Source organism: Metarhizium album (assembly GCF_000804445.1).
Source record: "Metarhizium album ARSEF 1941 chromosome Unknown scaffold_1, whole genome shotgun sequence".
Lineage (NCBI taxonomy): Eukaryota > Fungi > Ascomycota > Sordariomycetes > Hypocreales > Clavicipitaceae > Metarhizium > Metarhizium album.
Genome location: NW_024467575.1, coordinates 3,211,965 through 3,239,026, shown reverse-complemented (window position 1 = coordinate 3,239,026; position 27,062 = coordinate 3,211,965). Strand labels below are relative to the sequence as shown.

Here is a 27,062-nt window from a genome sequence, read left to right as displayed (position 1 = left end):
GGCGACGGTCACTGCCAAGTGGTCGCCGTCTTGCCTCTTGCCGCAGCGCAAACGCGGGAGCCGTGCCGACGCGCGCGCAACTGGCAGCTCTGCAGGGCTGGCATCCATCGGGTCGAGACTCGAGAGTTTTCGGTCCGTCATTGACCTCGACCCGTGTCTGGCCTGCGGGGCGGGCGGACGTGCGTCGTGGTTGGTCCGAGTTGCGTGCCCGCTGCGGGCGGCGGGCGGCGGGCGGGAACTGCCGACGCTTTTTCTTTCCCTTCCTTGGCCTGCCTGCCTCACTGAGGTGCTGCCGCTGCTGCTGCTGCCGCTGGCTGCTGGCTGCGTGCCGGCTGCCGAGAAGTATGTACTACTTACGCAAGTCACTACGGGTACGTGCCCGAGGTGGTCTCAGTCTCGCCCTGGCTGCTATTCCGAAACCGACGGCTAATGCCAAGACGGTTTTTTTTTTTTTTTTTAGAAAATGAAATGAAAAAATTAAAAAATTAAAGCCCAGCCCTCCGACCAAGAAAGCGCGACAGCTAACCCCGGAGAGAAAGCAGAAAAGGAGAAAAAAAGACCGACAGCACGCAGCGAGCAAACAGCCCGGCGGCACATCATGCCACTTCTTGCACCATGTCGCCATCCACCCGCTCGCCCACCCACGCAACTGCCTTTTCCCGGCGTGCAGCACGGCTTCGACAAACTTGATCGCGACAGAGCGACCACTGACAAGTCGAGCATGACCCGCTGGCCGTGTGCTCTGGGGAGGGGCAGAGGAGGCACAAATCTCGGGAGCAAGGCCAGGCCAGGCCAGGCAGGCATTTCACTCCCTTTGGCCGTCATCTTCTTCGCAATGTGCAATGTGACAAAGTTCGCCTGCTCCACCGGCCAGGCAGGCAAGGCAGGCAACCAGCCGTCGTCTCTCTCTCTCTCTCTCTCTCTCGTCTCTCGTCTGGACGCCGGGAGGGCCGCGTTGGAGAGGGAAACGAATCCGCCCTTGCGTCGGCCCGAGGACCCTGCCTGCAGGTCTGAATACTCGGAACGCGGCGTACGTGGCATTCGCAGAGTGAAACGGGCACGGGGAGCAGGGAGCAAGGAGCAAGGCGCAAGAAGCAAGGCGCAAGGCGCAAGACGGGACAAAGTAAACACAAGAAGCCAACTTGGCCTCCTCCCTCGTCGTACGTAGCTGGGAAGATGCGGAGAAAAGAAAGAAAAAAAAATCTTCCCGGTTTCTATTTTAGTTTTCCATCTAGGGTCCCGGGGTCCCCCCCTCCTCTCGCCCTTGAGTAGCCCCGCCCGCCTCGTTTTTCCTGCCTTTACTTTTGCTCCCTTGGTCCCTTGGTAGCTGTTTGGCCTTGGTGAGGTCGGCAGCAGTCTGCGCTGACAGGATCCTGTCGAGTCAAGTCACGTCAAGTCACGTCACGTCAAGTCAGCCCGGCCGCAGACCCCGTCCCGCTTGGCCGCTTGGCCGCTTGGCCGCTTGGCAACTTGGCAACTTGGCAGCGTGGCAGCGTGGCAGCGTGGCCGCTTGGCCGTGATGGACGGCATCCCGCTGGGTCCCTCCCTGGCCGTCAAGAGTCAAGGCGGGAAGGATTGGATTCCCTCTCCCATGCCCATCTCCGCAAGTTTCATCTCCCGGGCGCCGGACCCCAACTCCGTATCCCGTGCTCCGCACTGCTGCTGCGTCCATGTACGTATGTGTCTGTCGCCTCCGCCGTCCCGCCCTGCACCTGGGCCTCGGCGCCCCGTACAGCAAGTTGCAACTTGCAACAATGGGGGAGTCCCATAAAACTCGGTCGCTGCATAAACATGCCGCACACACGTCCGTCTCATGGACGGACGGGCGGACGGGCGGACGGCGGGACACTTGGCCCTCCACCGCGTCGCCTGCTACTGGCTCACGGTCGCGACCGTACTGCCGAGCAGTCTGTTGTCGGTTTCACGCGACAGCCGGCCTGGACTCGACGACAGGGAACAGGCTCGTGTGGACTCTGTGTGCTGCGCGTGAGTCGACCCAGTCATTCGCGTCTGTGGTTTTTTCCCCATGAAACCGCACCGCACCGCACCACAGCTACACCGTACCATTGTGTACTGGCGACCTTGCTTTCCGTCTCTTGCTTCCTCTCGGGGGGGTGGATTCCACCCCGGCTCGGGCCCGGTCTCGGAACATGCAGAGGTTCCTGATTCCGGGTGTGTATCGGCGCTGACTGACGTAAGCACGTGTGCTGGGCAGGTGAGAAGGATGGAAAAATCAACCTTCCCCAAGCAAAACACTGTCCGGACTCCAGACTCCGGATACCCGACTGCGGAGCAATCCGCTTGGACGAGTTCCTGCAGTGCGCCACCGCCCCGTCGTCCCGCACGTCAACTGGTCCCAGTCGCCCGTCTGCCCAAGCCACCGGCGCCCGTGCGCCGTACTGGCCAGAGTCGCCACCACAATGGCTGCTCTGGCTGGCAGGCAGCGCAGCACGCACATCCGTAGCAGCAGCAGCAGCAGCAAGCAGTGGCGCCTGGCCCTGGATCTCACCCAAGCCCCGCGCCACATGCCCCGCGCCACCCGCCACCTGCCCCGGATCTGACGGGCGAACAGACAACCGCCACGCCCGTCCGTAGCACGTAACTGGCGTGGTTCCGCACCTGTCTGTCATCAACGACGTCCCATCTAGCCCGTGGCCATGGCTGGAACAACAACGAAGCCACAACTCTAAATTGCCTCCGATCAACCCGAACCGCCCTTCGTTTGTCGCAAGCCCCCGGCGTTGCGTCCGCTGCCCTCGCCTACCAGAGACCACCTTCGCCCGGCGTGGCTTGAGCCTACAGAGGCGAGGAAAATAAGAAGACCAAACGGAAGAGAGGGGAACAGAAGACGAGAGAAGACGAGAGAAACCTTGTTTCTTGTCCGACGGGACAGCCAGAACAGAACGCCCGGGAAGCGCGGGGAGAGCGGGGGGGGGGGGCAGGCGCCGCGCTAGTCCAGACATTAGTATCACCAAATGGCCGTTGGGGGGACAGCCGATGGAGGAGCGCCCGGTCTTCTTCTCGTGCACATATCCGACGGGCTTGATTGAGGCGAGGCGAGGGTTTCTGTCTTGCGGCGCAGTGGTGCCGAATCAGCTGCCCGAGCTGCCGAGTCGCAGAAAGGACGGGCCAGGGCCAGGAAGAGGGAAGAAAAGGAAAACAGAAGAGGAACAAGGCAAGAAGGAAAGAAGAGGGACAGAAGGAAAGCAAAGGCCCAGCACAACGCGCGAGGCACGGCACCGGCCAGAGCCATCATGTGCCATCCACCAATTCATGTCCCTCCCGTGCCTTGGGCCTTGGGTCAGCTTTCGAACCGAACCCAACCAAACCCGTCGACCTTGAGATTGGAACACTCGTCGCCCAGACACCCGGCGTGATTTTGCCACTGGCCGTCTGTTTTGACCAGCCGTGGGTGGCCCTTTCTTCAGTCACAATCATGCGTACCAAGGAGGTGGGGGGGCGCCAACGGAAACCAATCTTGTTTGGCCGAGACCGAATCGTAGTACTATTGAATCAAGCAGCCATGGACCGGTTGCCCGACCTTGTAGCCTATCCGTCCAGTCTCTTTTCGTCATAATCTATATCTCGGCATGCGCTTTCATGTACCCATTTCTGGGTCCCATGTGTTGCTGCCAGCTCCTTCTCCTCCCCTCCTCCCTCGCCAGGTTGGGCTACCATGTCGGCCCGTCTGCTCCGTTGCGCCTTGCATTCTCTGTAACAAACGAAAAACCCAAGTCCCGTCTAATGCCTGATCCTTTCGTCTTTTTTGGTGTCGGCTGACTTTGCATATCCCGAGTATCATCATGTTTCCCAATTCCAACAAAGTCCAATTGCTCCCATGCCATGCCAGTGGTAGTAGTAGTAGTAAACAGTTTGTGACACCAACTCCAGCCTAATATGTGTGATACAAAACACCTCGCCTAGGCCGTCATGACCCCGTCTTTCCTGTGTTGAACATGAAAAAATAAAAAAAATAAAAAGGGGGCTAGAAAATACAACAGCTTTTTAGTGGTCGATATGCATCGCTCCGTGTAATGCCGTCTTGATACAACAAAGAACTCGACGAAAAGGAAATAATGCATGTGTGTATATGCGTGCGCGAGGCTAGAATGATGAGGCCATCCACGTCGTGCGGCGTTGTTTTGAGTGAGTAGAGTTTCGTGGCATCACTATCGTCAAGTTGAACTATTCTTCTTTTTTCAACAAAAAAATTGCTCGTGAGATGAACAGAAAAGAAAAAGGTTCGGTTCGAACGTGGTCACCAGCCCTAGTATGATCGTCGTCGTTGGAGTCTGACATGCTCAAACGAAATGGCGTATGCTTTGAGCTCTTGTTTGGCATTGTCGGACAGCTGGTTGGGCTCGTCCATCGTCGACGTACTCTGCATGGAGCAGAGGCTGCTGTGCGAGCTCGATGGGGTCAGGTTTGCAGCATATGCGCAAGTGGATTGCTCCCAAGCAGCAGAGGCGGTGTGGTTGCTGCTCAACGACAAGCCGCGAGGAGGCGAGGCAGCCCCGTAGGCTTGGGCATTGCTAAAGTCGTACGCCGGGGAGAGGTAGAATTTTGGCCTTGATGACGATGATGAGGAGCGGACAGGCAAGCTTGGTGAGGGGCTCGACCAAGGATAGCCGGCAGGAGCAAAGGCCGGCGAGCTTGCTTGCGAGCTTGTGGGTGTTGATGTCGACTTTTCCTGATCAGCCAGTCTGCAGGATTCGGAGCAGTACGCTGCACCGTCGACCTGGACTTGCTTGTCACAGGCAAGGCAGAATTGGTGTGCCCAGAGATTGAAAGCCATTGTAGCTAATGGGTGTTTGATGGTGGTTCTGGTCTGGTCCGGCTTGTGATGAAAATCAGAGCAGAGCAAGCTTCCGAGAGAGCCACGGTCCTTTTTATGAACCAGGTAGATTTCAACGGATGGCTATGACAGGCAGAACAAAGACGTAGCAGACCAGGGGCCAGCTTTGTTAGCTGCAGTGGGGAGCGGATGTTGAGATCGTGAGTCAAGTCGAGCGAAAGCGGGACGGGCTGATGCAGTGGGTTTTTGTTGTGGGAGAGTGGAGAGCCCGTTGCATTTGATTGCCCGTCGAACCGAACAAAAGCTCAGGACAATGGACGACGGTGCTGGGAGAGGCTGGGAGAGAAAAGAAGAGGAGAATCAAAGTCCGAGATAGGATGATGGGAGAAAGAATGATGCAAGAATGGGAGGAGGAGCGTTGAAGAGGATGAGGGCAGGATATCGTAGTATATGTATTATGTATTGATGGGATGGGTTGTGCATAGTGCGGCTTGGGAGAAGGACAGCCTTGGAGCGAGCGCGAGAGACATGGGTGGCCACTGGGTGGGCCACTGGAGCAGTGCGTGCGTGGTGCCGGGTGTGGTGTGCTTTCTCGGTGGGTGGGGAGAGGGGTGTCGTGGGCTCAATGGCCCCGATTGGGGGGGGGGGGGGGTGGCGGGGGTTGAGGGGTGTGCAATGCAGATCTGGAAGTGGTCGGTACGAGTACGTACTACTCCTGCTTCTCCTACTACTGCTACCACTGAGAGGGCACGTTGAACGCTCGAATGTTGGTGGTGCAGCGTGGCCGCGAGGGCCGTAGTGGCCAGTGCCGCGGTGCTGATCTACTTGAGTACTTACTAAGTAGTTAGCAGCACCAGACTCGAGGCCACTTCTGCCTCGCCTTTCGCGAGACGACTTGCGTTGCATGTCAACCGGCAATCGGGACTGATGATGCTGCTGGCAGCGTTCGTGAGTGGGCGCCCTTTAGAGCTCCGTAAGAAGTAGTAACAGCCTAGGGCGCGGCCAGGCAGGCAGGATGGTACTTGCCTGCCCAGCCAGCCAGGTACGCCGTTCCCACGTACCAGGCAAGACTGCACATTTCGGCCTCTGCAGCCTATCAGGACTTGAGTACTAAGTACTGAAGTACCTGGCAGTTGACGGTTCGCAGGTCAGAGAGAGAGCACGCCAGCGCTGAGCATTGAAAGGATTGGCACCCAGAGTCGGCAAGGATGGGGCCCGGCGGGGTCCATGTCTACTTCTTGGTAAGTACCGGGCCGTAGCAGTGCTTCCTGGCCAAGAACTTTACTCGGAAGTGGGGTGTGCGCGCCGCCGAGATGGTGTGAGCGCTGGTACTACTTGTTGCCAGGAGAAGTAATAACTTGATTTCAAGTGCTTGCAATAAATAACTAATAAATACAGTACGGGCAGTGCTTGGCAGGCCATCGTCATCCAGATGTCCCCTATTTCCGCCTTTTTGCCTCGAGCTGCTATCCGACAATGGCTGATGGGCTGACGATACGAAAGGAGCCGCCCGTACGGAGCAATAATGCGCGCGTCGGCTCGTACATGCGACTAGTCGATAACTCGCTCTGGTGGTGGTCTAGTCGCACCACGCAATGTGTGTGTGATTTGTTGGTTTTTTTTTCTACGGGTCCAAAAGCTAGAGTTTTCCGCTGGCGGATGCCCTTCTCTTGTCCTGAGGCAATGGTGAAGCACGCAAAACAATGTACGGCTTTCACGATGGTATGATGCCATCCGAGTGGTGAGATGAGGTGACTCAAAGTTTACGGAGCACCAGACCAGAGCCCAGAGTCCTTGTTGCCGGCGCCCCATTATTATAATTTATCGCCCTCCAGTGAGGGTACCGACTGGGCCATGAGCTCATGGGCCATGGCGACATTGGGAAAGAGGCGAGCAACATCAGTGCCTTGTTCTCGACAAACCATCAGGGTCTCTTCTCTTCTCTTCCTTCTCCTTCATCCCCGGCCGTCTTGTCTTCTTGTGCCTCTGGCTGCTGTTCAGGGTTGGGTACAAGGGTGTCGTCGTGGATGGTCCTGTCACTCCTACCCAACTTCCTCTCCGCAGAATCGGCCATGTGTGGCTCGTCCCGCTATGCATACGTACCCCATGCAAGCCGTCTGCACAAAGGGTGAGGGCAGGCAGCAAAGACAAGCCCTTCAGAACATGCACAATATCGCAGAGTCCTCGAAGCAGCCAAGCACTGCTGCATCCATGCGTACATGAGGGTGGAGCTGCTTCTCATTGCACGTTTTCGCTGTTCGTGTGGCCTGTTAACGGCCAGGTTTTCCGTCTTCTGCATCCATCATGGTACTCGAGTACACACTACTCCCTGCTCTGTCCAAGTACTTTGTACATGCAGCACAATTAAAAATAATACTACTACCACTTACCAAGGCAGCACCCGCCCAGCCTTGAATTGTTCACCCGGCCTGACGGGAAGAATGCTCCGTCTTGCATTATTCATTCCGCGGGAATCTGTTCTTTCTGACAACTTTCCTTGTTCACGTCTCGAGGCCCCTGATTGATGCGCGCCGTGGATCAACTCTCTGCCGACAGCCGTCTGGATTGTGCACAATCGGACTCGGATAAGTCAAGTCAGTCGGACCGTCAGACAGCCGTCGCGAGTCCTTTTGCCCACTGAACCTGAGGCAGCCTCGCAACAAAGCAGCATAGCATGGTGGCTTTCTGTCAAAATGCTCTAGCCCTGTTTTGGCATGGCGCACCCGCCCTTATCCGCCTTCCTTCGTGAACGGCACTCTAAGCGGTCTGGCCTCTCTCTCTTGTCTTGCAGAACAAGAACATCACGAACTCTTTGTGCCGTTATTAGCACAACCTGATACCCCCCCAAATTCCCCAGCCCACCTTTCCCTTCGCATTTTCGTGCCGAGGACTCGCATCAGCATAGGCTGGCTGAGCGATGATTGTCAAGGCAGCGTGAGGTGATCGTCGTGGATGTTTGGCTGCCTGTGCTAATCACCGAGGCAGACGGTTGCCCCGAACGGGATTCTTGCAGCAACATAGTCGCTTATCACAACGCTAGGCAGTTTGACCCTGGAGAGCCTGGTTCGCTCAACACCTTGGGCATCACCATATGGCATGATAACGCGTCACTCAGAGACGAGACGTGTGCTCTCTTATGGGGATCTGTGGCTCTTTTGATTTGCCAGACGTTCCCGGCCAACAGAGCCGAAGTGTGCCAGCAGCTTGCCACCATCGCCCATCACCATCATCATCTTCGTCAGTATTATTCACTGCCTGGGGCTTTCCAGAGACGTACATACGATCGGCTAGGCGAGCGATCCAAGCTAGACAATGCCAACCGTCGCCTTGAGTTCTAATTCATTCTGGCTGCGCGCAGGCAAGGCAACACAACACAAAACGAAATAGAGACCACTGAATGATCATTCGTGCTTATTGCCGCCATCTACGATATCGTCATCGGACCAGCTACTGGGATTAAAACGGCTCACATTTGCGTTGGTTCTTGGATACGTACCTGTCCCTGGCAGGAACCGCTGGCTGTGTGGCTGCTTGTGGAGCTGGTGATGCGTTCCGAGGGAGGACAAGTTCATCGTCCACAACTTTGCGGCAGTGCGACATCACCGGCCTATTGCACCTGCAGCGGACGCCGTTCGTCAGCATGCCGTTATTGGTCGTTGAAGGATGGCTGCCGTCCTGCCACTGTGCCATTGTCTCAACACTTCAATAATCTGGCCGGTGCTTGCTCGCTTGATTCGCCCCGCAGACGACGACAGATCTGCTCGCCCAAACGGTTTTACCCTCATCGTCCACACACGAATACGGAGCACCATGGGAGCGAAAGCACATGGACGTGCTTTTGCATCTTTGCATTTGTCTGCTGCTCTACCGCTCGAAAACATCCATCTTAGCCACGCAACTGTTCATTCCGATCTTTCACTCTTCTCGAGCCTATTACTAGTAGTAGCTTCAGATTGGCATGTTTGTGCTATTAGCGGTTGTGGTGGGGGGTACTACCAGTGAGACATGCCTCTGGCATCGCCACATATTCTGGAATTCTGGACGCACAAATCGACGATAAGATGAGATCAACAAGGAAATGAAGGGCAAAAAAATAAAGCACTCGCTCCAAAAAGGCACGAGATTCGTCAACATCATGCGCTGTTGATGGGCCGGGAGACGGTTTGCCTCTCCCGTGACTGTAACCCATCCCCTGTCCCATCAACCTCTGGGCAGAATTCTTTTTGGGGCATCTTATTTGTCTTGACCAGACTTGTCGCATACAAGTTGAAAATCAACTCGCCGGCTGTGCCGCAAAAATCGTCTGCGCCGCCGCCCGCAGCCCGCAGCCTCTACGCAGTTTCCATTGTGATCCAGGCCGTCGTGTGGTTGCCAATAGTCATTAGGCCAAAGCTCCGGTCCACATCTGTCAGTCGGATCGACTGGAGCGGCATACACTTTCACGCAAATCGCAGGCGTCATGTCGCCACGCCATGGCTGCTGTCGACATTGCTAGCCGCCACCTGACCATTTCTGCCTGGGCCCTGTTCACTCCTCGAGGTCCATTACTCCCCACCATCTTTTCTTGTGGTCGTGGGTAGCAGGCAAGCAGATGGACGATTGGTCAGGGCTCAGGAGCATGCGCCGGCCGCCCGACCCATTTGGGCTTGTTAAGTTGGCAGTCTTAGACTGCCGATGGCGAACCTCGGAAAAGTCCCGTGTTCTCGGGTCGTTTTCCACATGGCTGACGACGTGGTTTCTGCGCTTGTTCTTGGCGACAAAGAATTCAGAAGAAAGAGAGGCAGTGCCGGAATAAACTTGACGCTATTCCCAGCTAGCTGAATTGGCATCCGCAACTATCGACGGGTCCACGCCGGCTATGGGAACCATGGGCGGGGTTTACCGCAAAACCCTCAGCACCTGATGCATGCAGGACATGGAGCATATTCAGCCGGCTACGCCCAAGTCACCCAAGTTTCTATTCTATTGCCTCACAAATGGTGGAAAATGGAGAGTATTTTCAGCTCCGACGGCCAGTCAATGCATCAAGCGTCCTTTACACAGCCCAAATAGAACCACTAGCCAGCCTGGTTGCCGTATCGGTGTTATCGGGCTGTTGAGCAGCGAGGGCGTAGCCTGGGCGAAGCACATGCTCCACCAACCCCATCTCACAGTGGTGCGGCCGCGCGCACTTGATACTATCGCGGGAATGAAACCCCCCAACGCGTTGGGCCAAGATTCGTCGAGCTGCAAGTCGGCTTCCTGACGCTTGATAGGGCTAGGCCAATCACCGTGCTCGACGACCGGCCCAGGCCCAGCTCATATGTAATGTTGCTTGGAGATGTCATGGAGGGTCCAATGCAGTCAGTCAGTCACCGGGCAGACCGCTCGGGGATGGAGCACGATGCCGATTCCCAGCCCGCCGGTAGCAACCAGAAGACGGCAACACGAGCAATCGTCCCGCGGCAGACCCCACGAATAGACTGCCCTGCCCGACTGCGCCACTCGCACCGAAGCAGGCTTTCAAGACTCTCGAAGCCCGTTCGTCAATACTTGGAATTACGTACGCATCGATAGGGGTCCTTCTTCATCGGGATCACCAAGTCCTGCTCTGGTGGGTCACCTCCAGCCTGGTGGTTCGTAACCACGGAATGGTACCAATGTTTCCTGGTTGAGAGTGTCGCCTACCCCGGCCAGGGTTTGCGGGGGACCGATCCCCTGTGCTCATTTAGATCTCACTACACGGCCCAGCCAGTGAGAGTCGGTTTACTGTCCCGGGTCGGCATCTGCCGACTGCTTGTGGGGATCTCAATATAATACATACATACTTGGTTGCCGGCATGGTGACTACTACGTACTCGGAACAAACGACTTGGCAACGGCTCGTAGGAGTAGAAATCACATCATGTAGTGGGTGATACCGGCATGACCAACTTTACAGCAACGAGATTTCGTCAAAAATTAGACGCTAGCCATCAACGCTCATTTTGGTCCTTTCAGCTCTTTAAGCAGGAGGACTAATTATGACAAAGATCAGACAAGGCTGAGAGGGCCCGAGCTTCGCGACACGGGACGCCGCTAACCCTTGGCCGTCGCTGGGCCCCAATGTCAAGATACGTACGTACGGAGGAGGCCGGCAACATGAGATCAGAACGCTTGAGATTGCGCGTCTCTCGGCGACGGATTCCCATCCGGAACGACTCAAGAGCCGAAAAAGCCCAGTGTCCAGTGTTCATGTTGTGACTCGACAACATAAAAGTTGGATGCGGAAGGCGTGGGATGCGACTACCAAGACGACACGATCCGCCACGAGACAAATGGTTCATCTACCGGTGTGGCCAACTAACCAAGCCGAAGAATTTTCATCACCATTACCTGGACAGCATGCCACAAGCCACAGACAGGCCGACAGCCGGTGCATCGGGGAATGGCCGAGTTGAGCGCGGGATTGGCTGGACAAGACCGCCTGTCAAAAAGATGGCTGCGAGCGCCTCGGCGAGATGGCATGGCACGCCTCCCTCTTGCGAGCTCCCATGCTAGCTGTGTGTCCCGAGACGACCGGGCAGTGGCCGTCATTGGCGATGACAGACACTTCGAAATCCCAGCTCCGTGGTATGCTCACCTGCACCTTGCGGATGGCGCGACACCATTTTTCCAAGCGAGTGAGCCCATGCTCAGGTGATTCGGCAACACCATGAATTGGGCAAATGATGTATCGCGAAATGAAAGGGGCCACGGCCCGTTTCTCGACAGGTACGTCTCACCTTGGTCATGGGGCAACGTATGCAGCAGCTCATGTGAACGCCGACCAGAACTCCCCGGAACTCACTCGTGGTCGAGTCTTGGAGGCCCGCCACGGCTCATGCAGCCTCAGACGTCATTCCACTGATGTTTCGTCGGTCGGTCGAGGCTGATGGAACCGCCTGATCCAGCCGTTGCCCTCATCATGGTCCAGGCGCCTGTTGCGGGTCGTGCTATTTCTGGGCGACTACGAAGGTCTCCCGGTATGGCATCCCTCGCGGCTTTCTGGTCGGCGATGCTAATTATTTAGTGGTAGTCACTACTCACTAGCTGCGACAGCCTTAAGCGACCGAGGGGTGGACGCGCGGTCATCCGGTTCAGCCTTGCAACAGAATACAAGCCTGGCCAATGCGCGATGAGCCGTCAGCTTGTCACAAGCCTGTCGAGGTCACCGTCCACCGAAGACTTTCAATAAGCGCATTACGGAGTAGAAAGGCTTAGAATGCTCCGAGGCGAGCTGTCTAACACAATTCCTCCATCAAGGATCGGGTTCCCGGCTGTGCCTTGCATCAGGGACATGCTTACTCACCTATCCCTGCTGCGGCCTGCCATCCGGGTCGAAGTATTTCGACACAAGAGGCGACAGAAACGTTCTAGAGGGTCGAATTGTACACGGTGGACGTGTACGAGAGTGCATACGACGTAATCAATTTACGAGACATCCGTCAACGCCAAAAAAAGGGGCGTCAAGCTCGACCCATGTCTTGCACAGAGAGGCCCGAAACGGTCAGGGTGCATGCCTTTGGACGAAGACTGGATTGCTCGGCTGCGTGCGGCTTGGCCATGCCACCGGGCAGCACGATGTCTTGGCAATGAAATGTCAGGGCTCGGACTGGGGAAAGAAGGGGCTTTTTTTTCTTTTTGTCCGACCCTTGTTTCAGAGGTTTGTGTGTGTGTGTGTGTGTGTGTGTGTGTGTGTGTGTGTGTGTGTGTGTTTTTGACTCTGTTCGATTGTTGGAAAAAATTTTCATACAATGTGTGGTGTTTGCTAGCCCTGCTTACCTGCCGGCCCTGCCCAGCAATTATTCACTGCCCCGGGTGGTGATACAAGAATTCTTTCAGCTCGATGCTCGTCACAGACAGGATCAACGTGGTAGACAACTAACTGCCACTCTATACTCGGGACGGGAGAAAAGTCCATGGTAATATTAGCAACGATGGATATCGACAGCAGCGAACCAGACGGCTCGTAGCACAAAACCCATACTCGGTACACGACACAGAGCAGCCTTCCCCAGACCCCTGATCAATCGTTTGGATGTGGTCCAGACGTCACGCAAAGGGCTTGACTCCATGGTGCAAGACAAAGTAACGCGCAACCCCTGTTTGACGTTGAGTACTAGTACTACGACTACTACTAACTAGCAAGAGTTCGCGAACAGCTGCTGGACGCATCAAAATGAACACAGAAGACGCCTTTTTTTTTACGGTAACAAACGGGGCAATTGTCTAGGACCAGCATTGATGGCTACACGTGGAGTGGGAGTGTGAGCAAAATCACCGATTTGCTCACCCAGACGCTTGCCTAACCTGGCTGCCCGCCCGAAGTGTGTAACGAAGCCAAAAAGAATCATGTCGTTTTCTTTGGGCCGGGATCGTCAAATGCGTGGCAGGTCCGCGAGAGCGTTGTCTGTCGTGGACTCTGACATGGGCTGCCGGCACCCAAGATGTACGTTAGTCGGGCTGCCCAAAACAGGTTACCTACCGCCACTTCTGTTGTTTTCTACCGAGTACGGAGTACCGGAGCACCTATGTGCTTGGGCAAATCACCAGGTAACGATCCATCGTGGGTTGAGCAGGTATGCTACGTAGCTGTGGTGTCTCACAACGCGCTCCACAGATAACTACCAACTATTTTGTACGTACTCGGCACCACCGACGGGCAACTCTGTTTCAATTAGGAGGCAGATGGACGAAGCGGCACATGTGTGCTCGTCGTACATGCCGAGTGCAGTCTGGGCCCAGTGCGTGGTCCATCGGCCCCATGGGTGGGTGAAGTTGATGGTCGCCTTGCCGTGAGGCCGCTTCCCTGGGCTGTCCGACCATTTTGACCAAAGACGCCTGTCCGCCTGGTTCGCACAGGGAAAAGGGGGGGGGGGTTCGAGCCGTGGCCGATCCGTCGTCTTTAAACGTTGCGGTCCCATGGTTGCTTTTTTCTTGTTCTGTGTCTCGACGTGTACCTTGCATTGCGTCTTCAACCGCGGCTGCAGGAGCAATGGCTCACGTTGTCCAAGTTACGGCGCGCATGTGTACTCCGTACTATTGTGCATATTGTTTGCGCCAAAAAGGGGGGTTGGTTCTCATTCGTGGTGCCGGCCAGGGTTCGACTGGCAGCTGACAGAAGATGATCCAGGTTCTTGTTCTTGTTCTTGCCGCTCTTCCCTCCCTCCGGCCTCCGGGTTGCCGTCATGTTCGCATTGCCTCTCCATCGACACGATGCCTGTGAGCGTTTCGGACTCATGAGCCGCACTAGTGTGCCTTGAACCACGAACCAGGTCATTGCCCGTAGTCCTGGCGACTTTGCGTTTCGGCTGCCTCTCTTGACGAGGCCCGGCCAAGGACGGCTTCCTGCAACAACAACTGGACGTTTCCGCTCCGAGGACCAGTCAAGTTTAGTACCTCGACATGGAAAAAAGCAAACATGGGACACAGAACAACTACACTCTGTTACAGTACATACAGAGCATCATGTGCTACGAATGACCCGCCCAGCTTCCCATGTCCCTTCTCAGCTCTCTCTCTCGGCGCGTTGGGAAAACGACACATCACAATGTCCTACTCGTTTCCCCGCATTTTCTCAGAGAAAAGCGTGGCAATGGATCATCCAAAGCCCCTCTGCGCCATGTCTCTCCTCTCCGTGGAGAGAAGGAAGGGCTAGTCAAGCGCGCGTACTCCGTGCCATACGATATCCTTGCCGGCCTTGCTTGCTCTCGAAGCACTGGGGCTGCCTGCGTGGATTTTGCCCTGGGCGCCTCCCACTTGACGTGGCGAGGGTGCGACGGTTCGATCCAAGAACCAGCCGTGACGTGGGATTTAAACCGGCTCTCGCAGGTAGAATTTCTCCATACGGTACTCCGTACTACTCTGTGCTCGGTACTCAAACACTCCACACGCATGGTATGACAAATTATGCACAAGGCGATGGCTGGCATCAGATTAGTGAGGTTAATTTTGTGGCCGCAACGGCTTTTGAGAGGCCGGCAACCCGCGCCTCGTCTGGCCTGACACGGCAGGGCTGTCGAGGCGGTGCTCAAGATATCATGTCATCCGGCCTCTCCAACGGCTGGGAAGCAACCGGCCAGGCCATGGCAGAAGCTCGGGCTCAAAGAGACTCCCCTCTGTCGAGTCCTGCGTCCTGCGTCCTGCGTCCTGACGATAGCAATTGGCATGGCATGGCTGGCGGACTTGATTCCTTCCCACCAGGTACTCTGTACGGAGCACGCGCGGCAGAGAAGCCCCGGCACCCCGTATTACACATGTACTGCAAAGCTCTCGCGTACCGTACCGTCTTTTTCCTTCAGCCCGCATGCAAAACAACCAGCGGCCAGGCAAAATGGGGCGAGGGGGTTCCATCGATGCAGCCTGCAGCCAAGCCCTCCCATCCTCCGCAATCCCACGAAACACGGCATATAACCATTCAAGTGCCGCCATGCACCCGCGTTTCGGCGTCATCTTCTTCTCCTAGCTTTTCTGCCTGTTGTAGCCTCAGGCCGCCAACCACAAGAACACGCACCGTGTGCGGGCTCTCGCGTTGGCGAGCGCGGCGCGGCCATAACGAGGGCACGGATGGTGCGCCCTTGTGTCTTGTGTTGGCCGTGTTTTCTGGTAGCTGGGAGGGCTTGGAAACTCGGTTGGCGGGACTTGTTGTCAATTGAGAGCTCTGTTTGTGTACTCCGTATGGCCAGCAGTCAGTCCTTGTTGGCTGTGAGGCGAGGCGAGGCTCCCTCGGCTGCCCACCAAGCACCATGAACGGGCATCTACGAACAGACGCCTCTGTGCAAGAACCACGTTGCGACGGTGACCTGTAGATGCACGGATGTGCGTGTGGGTTTCGGCGGGCGCCATGTTTCGTATCAATTGTCAGATCGCCCGAGATACAGGCGTACCATGTAGTTATATTGTATTGCTTGGGACGCCCACGGCACCCGGTTCACAATTTTGAGCCCCGGCCGTTGCATCTGTGCCGTGTACCAGGAGCAGAAGCTGCAACTGCTGCCGCTCCATGCAAAAAGAGGGAGGCCAAGTGTCTTCGCCCATGGGGGTTGTGCTTGTCGGCATACGGAGTACTCCGTACATACACGCAGTATGCATCCTCCTCGCCAGACTCGACCTCGAGTGACGCATCACAAAAGAAAGACACAGGCCACGCACAGCAGGGCGCACAGCAGGCACCGCGAACCTGCTCTTCGGGAATTGATTCATCTGCACCGAGTACAAACGCTCCGTACTCCGTGCAGTGAGTGGCATCTTGTCACCTCGCACAGGCACCACCAGGGGCCGCGTACTAGGTAGGCGTCGTATCTTGTGCCAGCGCGCCACCCGGGGACCGGCCGGACCCCCGTCGAGACTCGAGAGGACGCTCGTCGACAGGGGGCTTGATGGCCCCGGCGTAATCGCCGACGCCTGTTCCTCCTGTTTGTTGGCTCACCTGGAGAGGGGAGGGCCTTGCGGCGTTTTGGGACGAGGGATTTGAGAGAGAAAGAAAACAGGCGAAACCTGGTTCGTGGGGTGCGTTTTGGCGGCTACCGCTGCCACGGGGTTTCCGCCACGGGAGGTTGGTTTTGTGATCGATATGTTTCAGTTGTTCTTGGGTCTGATCTTGGATGGGGGGAGTGAGTGTGACGAGGCGCGCGCGCGCGCGCGCGTGTGTGTGTGTGTGTGTGTGTGAGACCGTGGGTTGATGAGACAGGATCATGCGGCGGGTGTGCGTGGTACGAAGATATTCGGGATTCTCGTCGTCGGTTGTCGGCTGCTTCTGAGCTTCTGATGAAACACGGGTGTGAATTCCAGGTGCGGATTACTCATGACGCCTCAGCCCGTGTTTGGTTGCGGCTGTCCATGTTCCTTGTCGAGCGTGCGGTGGTCTGTATTATAGATGACCGCAGTGGTGGTGGTGATCCCAACGTCACTGGGTAGAGAAGTTCAGTCTGAAGAGCTCGTCGCAAACGGTGTCGAGACTATCTGGCCTCGCCTCGTAAAACTCGGGGAGGAACCTAGGCTCTTTCAAGAACTCGAGACCACGCCGGTTGCGCTAATTCGTTTGTACTCGGGTATAGGAGCTTGCGGCTATCCGGCAAGTGTTCACGACGCTGGACCTGGCCACGAGACAGGTGTGTCTCCGGTGTCTCTGGTGTCTCTGGTGTCTCCGGTGTCTCCGGTGTCTCCGGCCCGCTGCGTATTCATTAGCTTCCTTGCAAAGTAAGCCAGGCAATGCGCCATGGGCCAGCATCTACACTCCCCTCAAGAAGGAGGAAGACCGGGCCGTTGCCACACATCAAAGTGGCCCACATGTATGGACAAGCACACAGGCCTCAAAGCCTGCAAATGACTTGATAGCCAGCTGGCTATCCGTTTTCTAAAATAACGTCACCTAGTCTTCGGTCTACAAGACGGACGCTTTGTTGATATGGCCTTCGGGACTGCTTCTCGCATGCAGTTCGTGGACGGGGTTGCGTTGTGAAAGGCAGCGCCATCGTGGTCAATTCTAGCTTATGAATTTGTACACTACCTTGACAGTAGATGAAGGCCAAATCCACATCGGCTTGGATGGACTGGTTGTCGTACTTGTAGACTTGAAAACACGGGGGAAGCTTTCGTCTCTCCGGCTGAAGCCTTCTGCGACGCCGCCGCCGCCAACGTCGATTCCGTGACCAGAACGCCCTGTATGCAGGCAAATACGCGGAATCGAAGACGTAGCAAAGGAAGAAACCCCATCCAACCGTCCCGTCCCGTCCCTTCCCCAACGAAAGCCATCAGGGCATGAAGTTGCGGTTGCGTGCGCATCGTGTAGACTGATTGGTCAGAGTGTCATGGTGGATCCCTTTGCTGGAATGTCGGGACTCGGGAATAGTTGCAACGGCGCTGTCGAGCAAACTCTGGGCTGTGTGAATCGTCGTGGGAAATTCCGTATTTCTCTCTGGTATAAATACACCGAGAAATTCCCAAGGCAGTGCCGTATGTCAGTTCTAATTCGCCAATGCGCCGAGTATCAACTGACCCACCTAACCAACATTGCACGGAGCCATCAGCCAGTCGGAAATGCATCCCTCAAACCTCGCCAACACCGCCAAGCTCCTCCTGCAGTCCCGAATTCATTGGTATCTTCAAATGCTGTTGCTGCACGAGGCACCGAGTACGTATCCGCGTCATCGCCGCCCCTCATGCTCGACCGACACCGAGTTCGACGGGGGAATCCACGTTGCTGAGGTGCATGCAACTACGGAGTACGTCGCCATGAATTCGCTCGTCATAGCACCCTTCCAACTTTGGCCAAGGGTTTCTCAAGGCGGTAAATACTTTCAAGCTCCCAGTCCTGGCATCAAATGAGCAAGTCCAATCGTCACGGAGCCGGTCCTCTCCAATGCTAAGGAAGGTGATCACTCTTGATCCTTTCTGCAGGAGTTAATCGGTTTCTAAGGACGTCAACATGGCTCCTTGAGTTTTGGTGCCTCGTCTTCATGCGGTATGAAGAAGTCCGCCGCCTTCACCTGCCGAGCCGAGGACCTATTCAGCGGCACGAATGACATGTTACAAGGAAAGAAGTCCCTACATAGCATCAAGACAGCGTATATCATGTGAGATATGCCCTTCGTCTGTGGTAGGGGCCCGGATCGGACTAGGACGTGCATGAATCCGGCATCCCGGAAGGGCTCCGCGTTGTGTGTAGGCCGTGAACATGGTTCGTACTGGAGACGGCTTGCCGCCTGCCTCGCCGCAGTGATATTCCAATCCGGGGTTTACAACTCGGAAAGGGACAAAGAGTAGCAGGTAATGGCTAATCAACGTCAAGACGTAGCGAAATGTACAGCATCGACTTCATCTGCATCTGCGCAGACGGGGGCAGTCGTCAAATCATTCGTAGTTTATCTGACTCCGTCTAGGACGGGCAAACATGATTTGACGGTCGAGGCGGAAAGTGAAGTCTCGAGACCTGTATGCCGGACCACCGGTCCCGATAAACTTGTACACACAGCACCAGCACCAGGCCTGCCTCAGGAGGCACCCAGGTAGAAATGTGTCGGCGTCAACGCAGCCACTCCAAGCGAGCTGTTCCGCCCATTCACAACATGCAGGGACCGAAGTGCCCTCATGCTCGTGCCGTCTGCAAACCCAGGGTTGTATGCGTAACAATGCATTTCTTGTACGCAGTGAGGAGGCGAGGTCTTACAGTCCTTTGCCCGGGCGAGCCAGTCGCATTGCTTGATTGTCGGCGTAGATGCGAGTTTCCAAAATGGGTCCGTCAACAACGTCGAGGCATACAAGCTTGGCGAGGGAAAGTGAAGAGCAAAATGCGTGCACCAATTCGACCGAGCAAAGCAAACTCATCGTCGAAAACCCGGTTGATGACGCTGCGCTGTCGTATTGTTGACAATTCAAGGTAAACGTGGGTGTACTCCCGAGTTGAAAAAGTGCCAGGCAGAAAGAGACATGCATCAAGCCCGAAATAGAAGTTTCATGCTTCTTGAAGCGCCAATAGACGGACGAGCTCAAAGTCGAGAGAAGACAGAACCGGGCTCGGAAAGAATGAAGAGGACGAGATACAGCCCGGGGTTCCACTCTCCCAGCTGCGAACCGGATACGAGCCGTTGTTTGTGGCAGGTGCGCCTTGTCTTTTTCCTTCTCTCGTTGAGACTAGAGCTTCTTGTGCAGGACGGCGTGTGGTCCCAAATCGGCTGCAGAGCTCAAGGGGCCCAGGCTACGAGGGACTAGGTGGAAAGACGGTGATATATGAATGTGGCCGACGCGATGTTCACCTGCTTGCCGCATTATGCTTGGTGATGTCGTTGAATCGAGAAGTAATGCAGATTCATTCACAGGTTGTTCCATTTCGTCAAGATGGATGACAATGACGCAATCATCCATGTTGGATGATGCCGAGGGTTGGCGGGTTGCAGCTTGCCAGTACAGCAACCATGATTCAACCTCGACTTTACCGCCGGTCGGGGTGTGTTTATTTGAGACGATGAAAACGTAATGGCACGACACAATTTGAGCCTGCAGCTGGGCAGGCCGTGTTAGTGGAGAGTGTTGGAGATGTTGCCAACGCAGCCGATGTCAATGGCCAGTCACTAGCAGCAGCGCAAGAGTCCCAGAGCCGAGGCGGTCCGGACCTCATTCCTGACACCATGCCTGTCCGGATCTGCGGCCTTCATATTCGCCGCATTTCTGATGCGATGCAGCTTCATCAATCTCCCAGGGCCGAGCAAGACAGCATGCACATGGCGTCCGTATTGCACACAAAACGAAAGGGCGTCCGCGCCCCCCAAACGGAGGCCTCGGGGCGCAAAGATGCCCTTGCACCGTCCGCGGCGCGTGTGCAGAAACGTCTCTACTCTCGTGGCAACGCTCGTGAATCGGTGGCATTTGCGTCATCCGTGCCCTTGAAGATACTCTCTGACGTGACGGTCGAGGTTGCGCATCAGACATGTGAAAGTCGCCTGGTGGGGCCAGCCGGTGTGTGCACTGTGCAACTGTGTGGGTTGTGGATTGGACGGGCCGAGCAAGACAAGGAAGGAACAGGGATCGAGTTTGAAATTCAGGCGTCTCAGGGTCCATGGTAGGCCTGGCGTCCGCTTGTCGCTTTGAGAAACGTACGGAGTACCGAGCACTCCGTAGGCCGTGACAAAGTTTGGTCTTGATAACGGCGTGGCAAAGCATGGCGCTTCCTGGGCCAGATATGGTTTTGCTCCGACTGACGGCCGAGTGAGTGCTTGAAGTAACCGCGGCACCACGAGGTTTTCGAACGAGGCTCGTTCCTCGACACGGCCAAGGCGACACATTCTACTCCGTGTCTCGGCACAGAGTGCCATGACGATCCATCCAAACCGTTCCGCTCGGATTATCGCAACTACTCAATCTCGAGTGTGTTATCGGTGCTGATCAGGTCAATTGATATCTTCCCCAGCTGAGAATGATTGGTTCATCGCGAGCGGTAAAACAAAAGTTCACCTGCCAATATGTGACCGACCTATATAACGTATATCCTTGGCCTAGCCGGTGGATTTTCGGCGTACGCCTTGTTGTGTCTCGTCTCGTGGCCGTGCGGCTGAGGTGAAGCGATTTAGGGTCATGAGTTCTCGCAACAAGCCGTCATCCTTGCGCGAAATGGCGACACGGCACACTTACAGCTAGCGCATCATCCGCCTGGGCAAAATGCCCGCCTTCACGGCATGTGTCGTCTTCGTTTTGCCCTTATTTTACACCGCCTCTCACTGTCGCACCATTTGGCTGACTCGTGTATACTACGCGTCTCGACGTAGCAACTAGCCCTGTACTGAGAATGGGGTGAAGCTGTCACCCCACAAAAGATTCATAAAAGAGATGGGCGGCCCATTCGTAGATACGAGACCTTTGCCTAACACAGCCAACGACGAAGCTGCTTCGGGCTTGCATCGCGCCCATCAGGCGTGGACTGAGATAAAGAACTTTGACAGGCAAGTAATGCTAGGAAGCGCACAAGCAGTAGGAGATTGCTCCCAAGATTACCAGTAATAAGCGCCTCGAGGGTACATTTGCCAAGTTGGAAACAGGTTTTCTCGGAGAAAGCGTCGTTCCAACGCCAGACTGTGTCCAGGCCAACAATAATCCCCATCATTGTTCCCTAGTGCCAAAAGACGACGCGATAACTGAAAAGGGCAGGGGTGCCCGAGGAAAGCCTCGGAACGGATAGCCGCATCGAGACCCTCGCCTCACCGGATTTCCATGCCGTATTCCAACGTCACGGACACAGGACGCATTCATGTGTGCATGCGTAGGCGACGGCCAGCCATCCAAACATGGTCACTTGCTGGATGAGAGAGAGCAAAGCTCATCCAGCAAAGGTGAACAAGTCATCGTCGTTGCAAGCTGGTCCCACTGAGGCGGTTTTCGATAAGCCATTTGACCCTAAGTCATGCCAAACCTCCATGGTGGTGCTTCTGCAAGCCGCCCGCGGCGGAGAGACTGCTCCAGATGCCCGCTCTGGCCGGCTTGTCGTTTGCGGAGTGTCTGTTTGCCCTTTTTTTTTTCATGCATAAATCATAGCGTGCATCCTTGGTGGGATTGTGTTGTGATTCTTCCTTTTTGCTGAAAACTATTTATTTGGTTCATTGCTCATAATACCACTGAGTGAGAGGAATCGTCGGAATGTGGTCCGCCTCGCCGCGGTAGATGACTGTTTCAAATCCCAGCCAAATCGTTTGCATTTGGCGGGTTGCTGATCTTAAAAGGGGCAGCAATTTTAAGCTGTCATGCCATGCCCTGTCGTGCCATGCCCTGCCCTGCCCTGCCATGCCATGCTCGCCAGTATGATAACCGTGCTGACAGGCTACAGCACATGCTCAAGAACCGTGTGGGGCGTTGACCAATAGTGGAATTCGCCTCAATCTTCGCACACATTGTTGCAGACACAGCGTGCGATTGCGGTTGGCTAGGGACGCATCCCAACAGACCATCACATGCCAAACACGCCACGACTGGTACGGATGGCTTGTGTGCTCCATAATGGAGCAAAGCACGGAGTAGTGGTACGAGGCAACAAAGAGATGGAGAATCGGCTTAGAAGCTGCGGCCAATTGTGTCCTGGACCTCAAGAAGCGGCGACGACGGCAAGCGGCGACATTGCAGGCAGCAACCTAGGCGTTCTCCATGAGGCGCATGCGCGAAGCTCGACCCGGTACCCTTTGCGCGCGAAACCTGCTGGCCGTTAGCTATTCAAGCACCTAGGCTGGAGGGATGAAGGCATTGCTGCCGTGGCAAGGTTGATGGGATATGTGGCGTTTGGACCAGAATGCGAGTCTCAGTCCCGAAAGCATCGGGGAAAAGAGGAGACGACGACGGGCTCTGCCTGGCCCACAATTGCTGCCACACCCTGGCTGGTCCTTCCTCGTCTGCCGCCTGCCCGCGCCGACCCTGCCCTGCCGCGCCCTGTCTCAGTGTCTCGGATTGGGTCACTTTCACATGTTCGCCGCAGTTCGCCGCACCACGCCGCACCACGTCGCACCACCGCCTCCTCGCCAACCCAACGCAGAAGGAACGCCAGAGCCAACGCCAGAGCCAGAGCCGACACCAACGCCAGCGCTGCCAGGCGAAGGCGAGGGAGCTGCCTTGATAAGTGTCCCGACGTCCGCTCCCTGGTCCACGTCATCTTGCCAGTGGCGTTTCCCCTTCCCATCCCCATCCCCATCCATCCTCTTTAAACCATTGGCTTTCCCCCATCTACAAGAGCGACTGAACCCCCTTCTCTCACAACCTCTGCCAGCCACACTCGATCTTTTGAGTTACTTGGAGTTATCAACCCAAAAGAGGGGTCATTAGCCAACGAGCCTTGTCATCTCGCCTCACGCTCACCTGCCTCCTCTCTCCTCTCTTCTTCTCTCTGATACACACACGACAGCGCCCACCGCAGTCGCAATGGTTGTCCCTCAGGTCAATGGCGATGTTTCGCCCCGTCCCAACTCTGCTTTTCTCCAGGTATGTCGCGACTCGGCCGCGAAGGACCAAAGCTCAGGCTCATCGTCATCTGTTGCAGCATCTCCTCGCGTACCCTTTGATCAGCGATAGCATCCACACTGTCAAGGCCAACGAGTACGCCCAGCGCTCCATCAAGCTCGGTGATTCTGCCTACCAGACGTTTGCTGCTCCTGTCCTTCCCTGGCTCGCCAAGCCCTACGAGTACGTCTCTCCCTACGTCGCTCGTGCCGACACTCTGGGTGACAAGACGCTCGACCGCATCGACGAGCGCTTCCCGATTGTCAAGAAGCCAACCAGCGATCTATACAACGACACCCGCAGCCTGGTTCTCTTTCCCTACAACAAGGGTATCGAGGGCCGTGACCACATCTTTGACGTCTATGCCAGTGAGGCCAAGAAGATTGAGCAGAAGGGCCTTGTTGGCCAAGGCAAGGCCGCTGTCTCCACCGCCTTTGTTGTCAGCAACGAGACTCTGGGCTGGCTAAGCAGCTTCTTGGCCGCCAAGAAGACCGAGGCCACTACGGCCGTCAAGGAAAAGACCAAGCAATAAATGCCCCTCACGCCACACCCAAGTACATACGAGATGTCTGTACCTGCTGGAATACTCGAACCAACCTGGCTCGGCCGTGGTACCTCTTGGGTTGGCTTTTTTTTTTCTTTTTTTTTTCATTCTTCCTTGATTTGGGTGTTGCGCAATTTACACTCTGTTTCATTCTGGCGTTTATGAACGTTGCTGGCTCCCACGGTCTCAAAAGTCCGTCACACAAGAGGAAGATGATGGCCGAACTTGACAGTCACGCACTATTTGGCGGATGGAATCATTATACCTCGGAATTGTTGGGCATGGCTGTCTGCTTTTGTTTTTGTATCACAACCTGTTTTCTCTCTCCCTTGGTTCCTGGTCAGAATCTTTACATTTGCAGCTCCCGTTCAGGTGGCGTGACGATGTACATGAAGGTCTGTGCAAATGCAAATGATGCAGTCGTTTTGTTTCAGAAGTACAGAGTGCACGCAAAGGCTTCGTTGGTATGACTGTATTGCTTTTCTGGGGCTGGTCATTCCTTGCCCGAAAAAAAAAAGCGACGGAAAAAGGAGTATAGAAAACGGACGAATGCTCGACAATTGCATCGCAACCCCATTCATTTTGGAACGGCCCATGATGATGATTTGAGGAAAGAGCAAAAATGATACTGAATGTAAAAGGTTACTGAGCAGACGAGCTTAACGATTGTGTCTTGTCACTGAACATGACTTCCTCCCTCGTGTGATTTGTTGCAAACGAATGTTGGGATTGTATATCGCTGTGGCGTTTGACGAAGAGCCATCCGCCCCCAGAGAGGGTGGCGCACATGCCACTTACTCCGTAACTGGTTCACATGTGAAAGGGACCCACCTGCTTTTCTTGCCGCTCTCCATCGATCGCTCTTCTGGCCTGCGTCCCCATGGCCGGTTATTCCCGGAATGACTTTTGCCGGCAGCTTTGCTGAGTAAAGTTGACTGCGGTGTTTTTGTTCACCCATGGGTTCGACAGATTAGGTGGCCTACCCTACGTGGGCGTCGAGCGGCCATTGCTGATGTAAAGTTGACTAAGGCCTGGGGGCCCGCTCCACGGCCTCTCAGCCAATCATGTCGCCCAGGCGCTTGAAGTGCAAAAACACCAGTGACTAGCAACGAATATCGTAAGCATTACAGAGCTTCTGCCAGCTTCCAACGCTCAGGCAACGTCACGAACGGGAGGGCCCGACAACGGGTGATTTAAAAGGCGCCTCATTTCTCGTACATGACGAATCCGCCCCCCATCTCTCTCTCTCTCTCAAAAAAAAAAAAGCAGCACCGCCCGCAATCACTTCCATCGTCTCTGATCGCACGAGGCACATTACATGCATCCATCCCAGGCAAAACTGCCTATAAAGAGCCGCACCCGCAGCCGCCCGCGCCCCCGCCACCAAGGCACCAAGTACTACTTGCAAAACACGCTCATCGCGGCAGTCACAGCAGGCCTGGCCGCCGCCATCCTCGCCATCTACCGCACCGCAGCGGCCACGACCACGACCACGACCACGACAGCGACAGCGACAGCCCCCCCCGAGATGGCGCCGGTCCCTCGAGCCATCCGCAAGGCCTTCCTGGCCGCCGAGCAGTCCGAGGGCGCGGGCGCGCGCGTCCGCCGCTCCATCGGCACCCCGCAGCTGCGCAACCTCTCGCCCTTCCTGATGCTCGACCACTTCCGCGTCTCCCCCGGCGCCGGCTTCCCCGACCACCCCCACCGCGGCCAGGAGACAATCACCTACCTGCTCGAGGGCGTCACCGACCACGAGGACTTCGCCGGCAACCGCGGCACCCTCTACCCCGGCGACCTGCAGTTCATGACGGCCGGCCGCGGCATCGTCCACGCCGAGATGCCCCGCGACACGGGCGACGGCAAGCCCAACGTCGGCCTCCAGCTGTGGGTCGACCTGCCCGAGCGCCTCAAGTCCTGCGCCCCGCGGTACCGCGACCTGCGCGCCGCCGACGTCCCCGCCGTCGACGTCGACGCCGGCAGGGCCACCGTCAGGGTCATCTCCGGCCAGAGCCACGGCGTCGACTCGGTCAAGGACCTCGCCTACACCCCCGTCTGGATCCTCGACCTGACCCTGCGCCCGGGCGCCCGCGTCACCCAGCCCCTGCCCGAGGGCTGGAACGCCTTCGCCTACGTCCTCGACGGGTCCGCCTGGTTCGGGCTGGGCCGCGACCGCACCCACGTTCACCAGTTCCACAACGTCGTCTTTGAGCAGCACGGCGACGTCGTCCACGTCGAGACTGACGCTGATGCCACAAAGGACACGCGGCTTGGTAAGCAAGCTTGGACGACCGACCAGACCTCCCCCCCTTGTCCCCCTTCCCTCCCCCCCAGCTACCCCCAGCTACCCTGTAGCTGTAGGCTGTCATGTCCAGGCACAGAATACTACTAACCCGACATTCCCAGTCATCATTGCCGGCACGCCTCTCGACCAACAAGTCGTGCAGTACGGGCCATTCGTCCTCAGCTCAAAAGAGGGTGTGTACCAGGCGTTGCACGATTACCAAACCTTCTCCAATGGCTTCGAGAGGGCAAAGAATTGGAAGAGCGAAATTGGCAAGCCTTTGATGCGGTAAAGCTGGACTGGTCCAGCCTGGCCACGAGAAAATGCGTTAAAAAGAATGCCCACTCACTTGAACGATCCTCATGAATGAGAGTGAATGTCTCTTCCATCATGTATACTACGCAAGTCTGTACATTATTAGCAAGCAGTCGAGTCAGTCCTTCACATACTTCGCTACGCATGATGCATGATGCATGACATAGAACGCCGTTTGCCTCGCATTAATTCGGGCCCCGTTACCCGACGCACAGACAAGATTCCGGATTGGTATCAAACAAGCCACAGCTTCACAGAGACCCCTTGGCGACCGCCCTAGTCCCAAAAAATTATTGATTAATGTAATATTTAAATGAGAGCAAGAAAGCCAGACCCCTGAAGAACCAGGCCAGATCGCCGGGGGGGTATCATGAAAACCGCCACAGGCTAGCCGTAGTTTATGGGTCTGCACAAGTAAACCCGTCGTCGACCAGACCTGTGTATACCGAATTTTCTTTCCATTTATAAAAAAACACGTTGCAAACCAGATTTCACGCCCCGACCTACTCACTCCACCGTCGGCATTACAAAAGAGGACACATAAACCATATGCCTTGCTAACCCTCGGTAAACAACCCTTAGATAACTCATCTCCAGTCCACTTGGCAAAACTTCGTGTTTTGTGCCGATGGGGGTTGAGACGTGGTGCTGAGTATCAA

The 27,062-nt window shown here is 55.9% G+C and overlaps 3 protein-coding genes across 3 annotated transcripts; 2 read left to right on the top strand and 1 right to left on the bottom strand.

Annotated features, from left to right (window-relative positions):
- Positions 1–4,267: 4,267 nt before the first annotated feature.
- MAM_00916 (uncharacterized protein) lies at positions 4,268–4,795 on the bottom strand (the record flags this gene model as incomplete). Its single annotated transcript, XM_040819715.1, has 1 exon — positions 4,268–4,795. One exon carries the CDS (start codon positions 4,793–4,795, stop codon positions 4,268–4,270), a length of 528 nt encoding a protein of 175 aa, XP_040682980.1.
- An 18,390-nt stretch (positions 4,796–23,185) lies between these two features.
- MAM_00915 (perilipin MPL1-like protein) lies at positions 23,186–23,795 on the top strand (the record flags this gene model as incomplete). Its single annotated transcript, XM_040819714.1, has 2 exons — positions 23,186–23,245; positions 23,304–23,795. 2 exons carry the CDS (start codon positions 23,186–23,188, stop codon positions 23,793–23,795), a joined length of 552 nt encoding a protein of 183 aa, XP_040682979.1.
- Positions 23,796–25,125: 1,330 nt separating this feature from the next.
- MAM_00914 (Pirin) lies at positions 25,126–26,380 on the top strand (the record flags this gene model as incomplete). The annotated part of the gene is made up of 2 exons (XM_040819713.1): positions 25,126–26,077; positions 26,211–26,380. The coding sequence occupies 2 exons, from the start codon at positions 25,126–25,128 to the stop codon at positions 26,378–26,380; spliced, it is 1,122 nt and encodes a 373-aa protein (XP_040682978.1).
- Between the last annotated feature and the right edge of the window lie 682 nt (positions 26,381–27,062).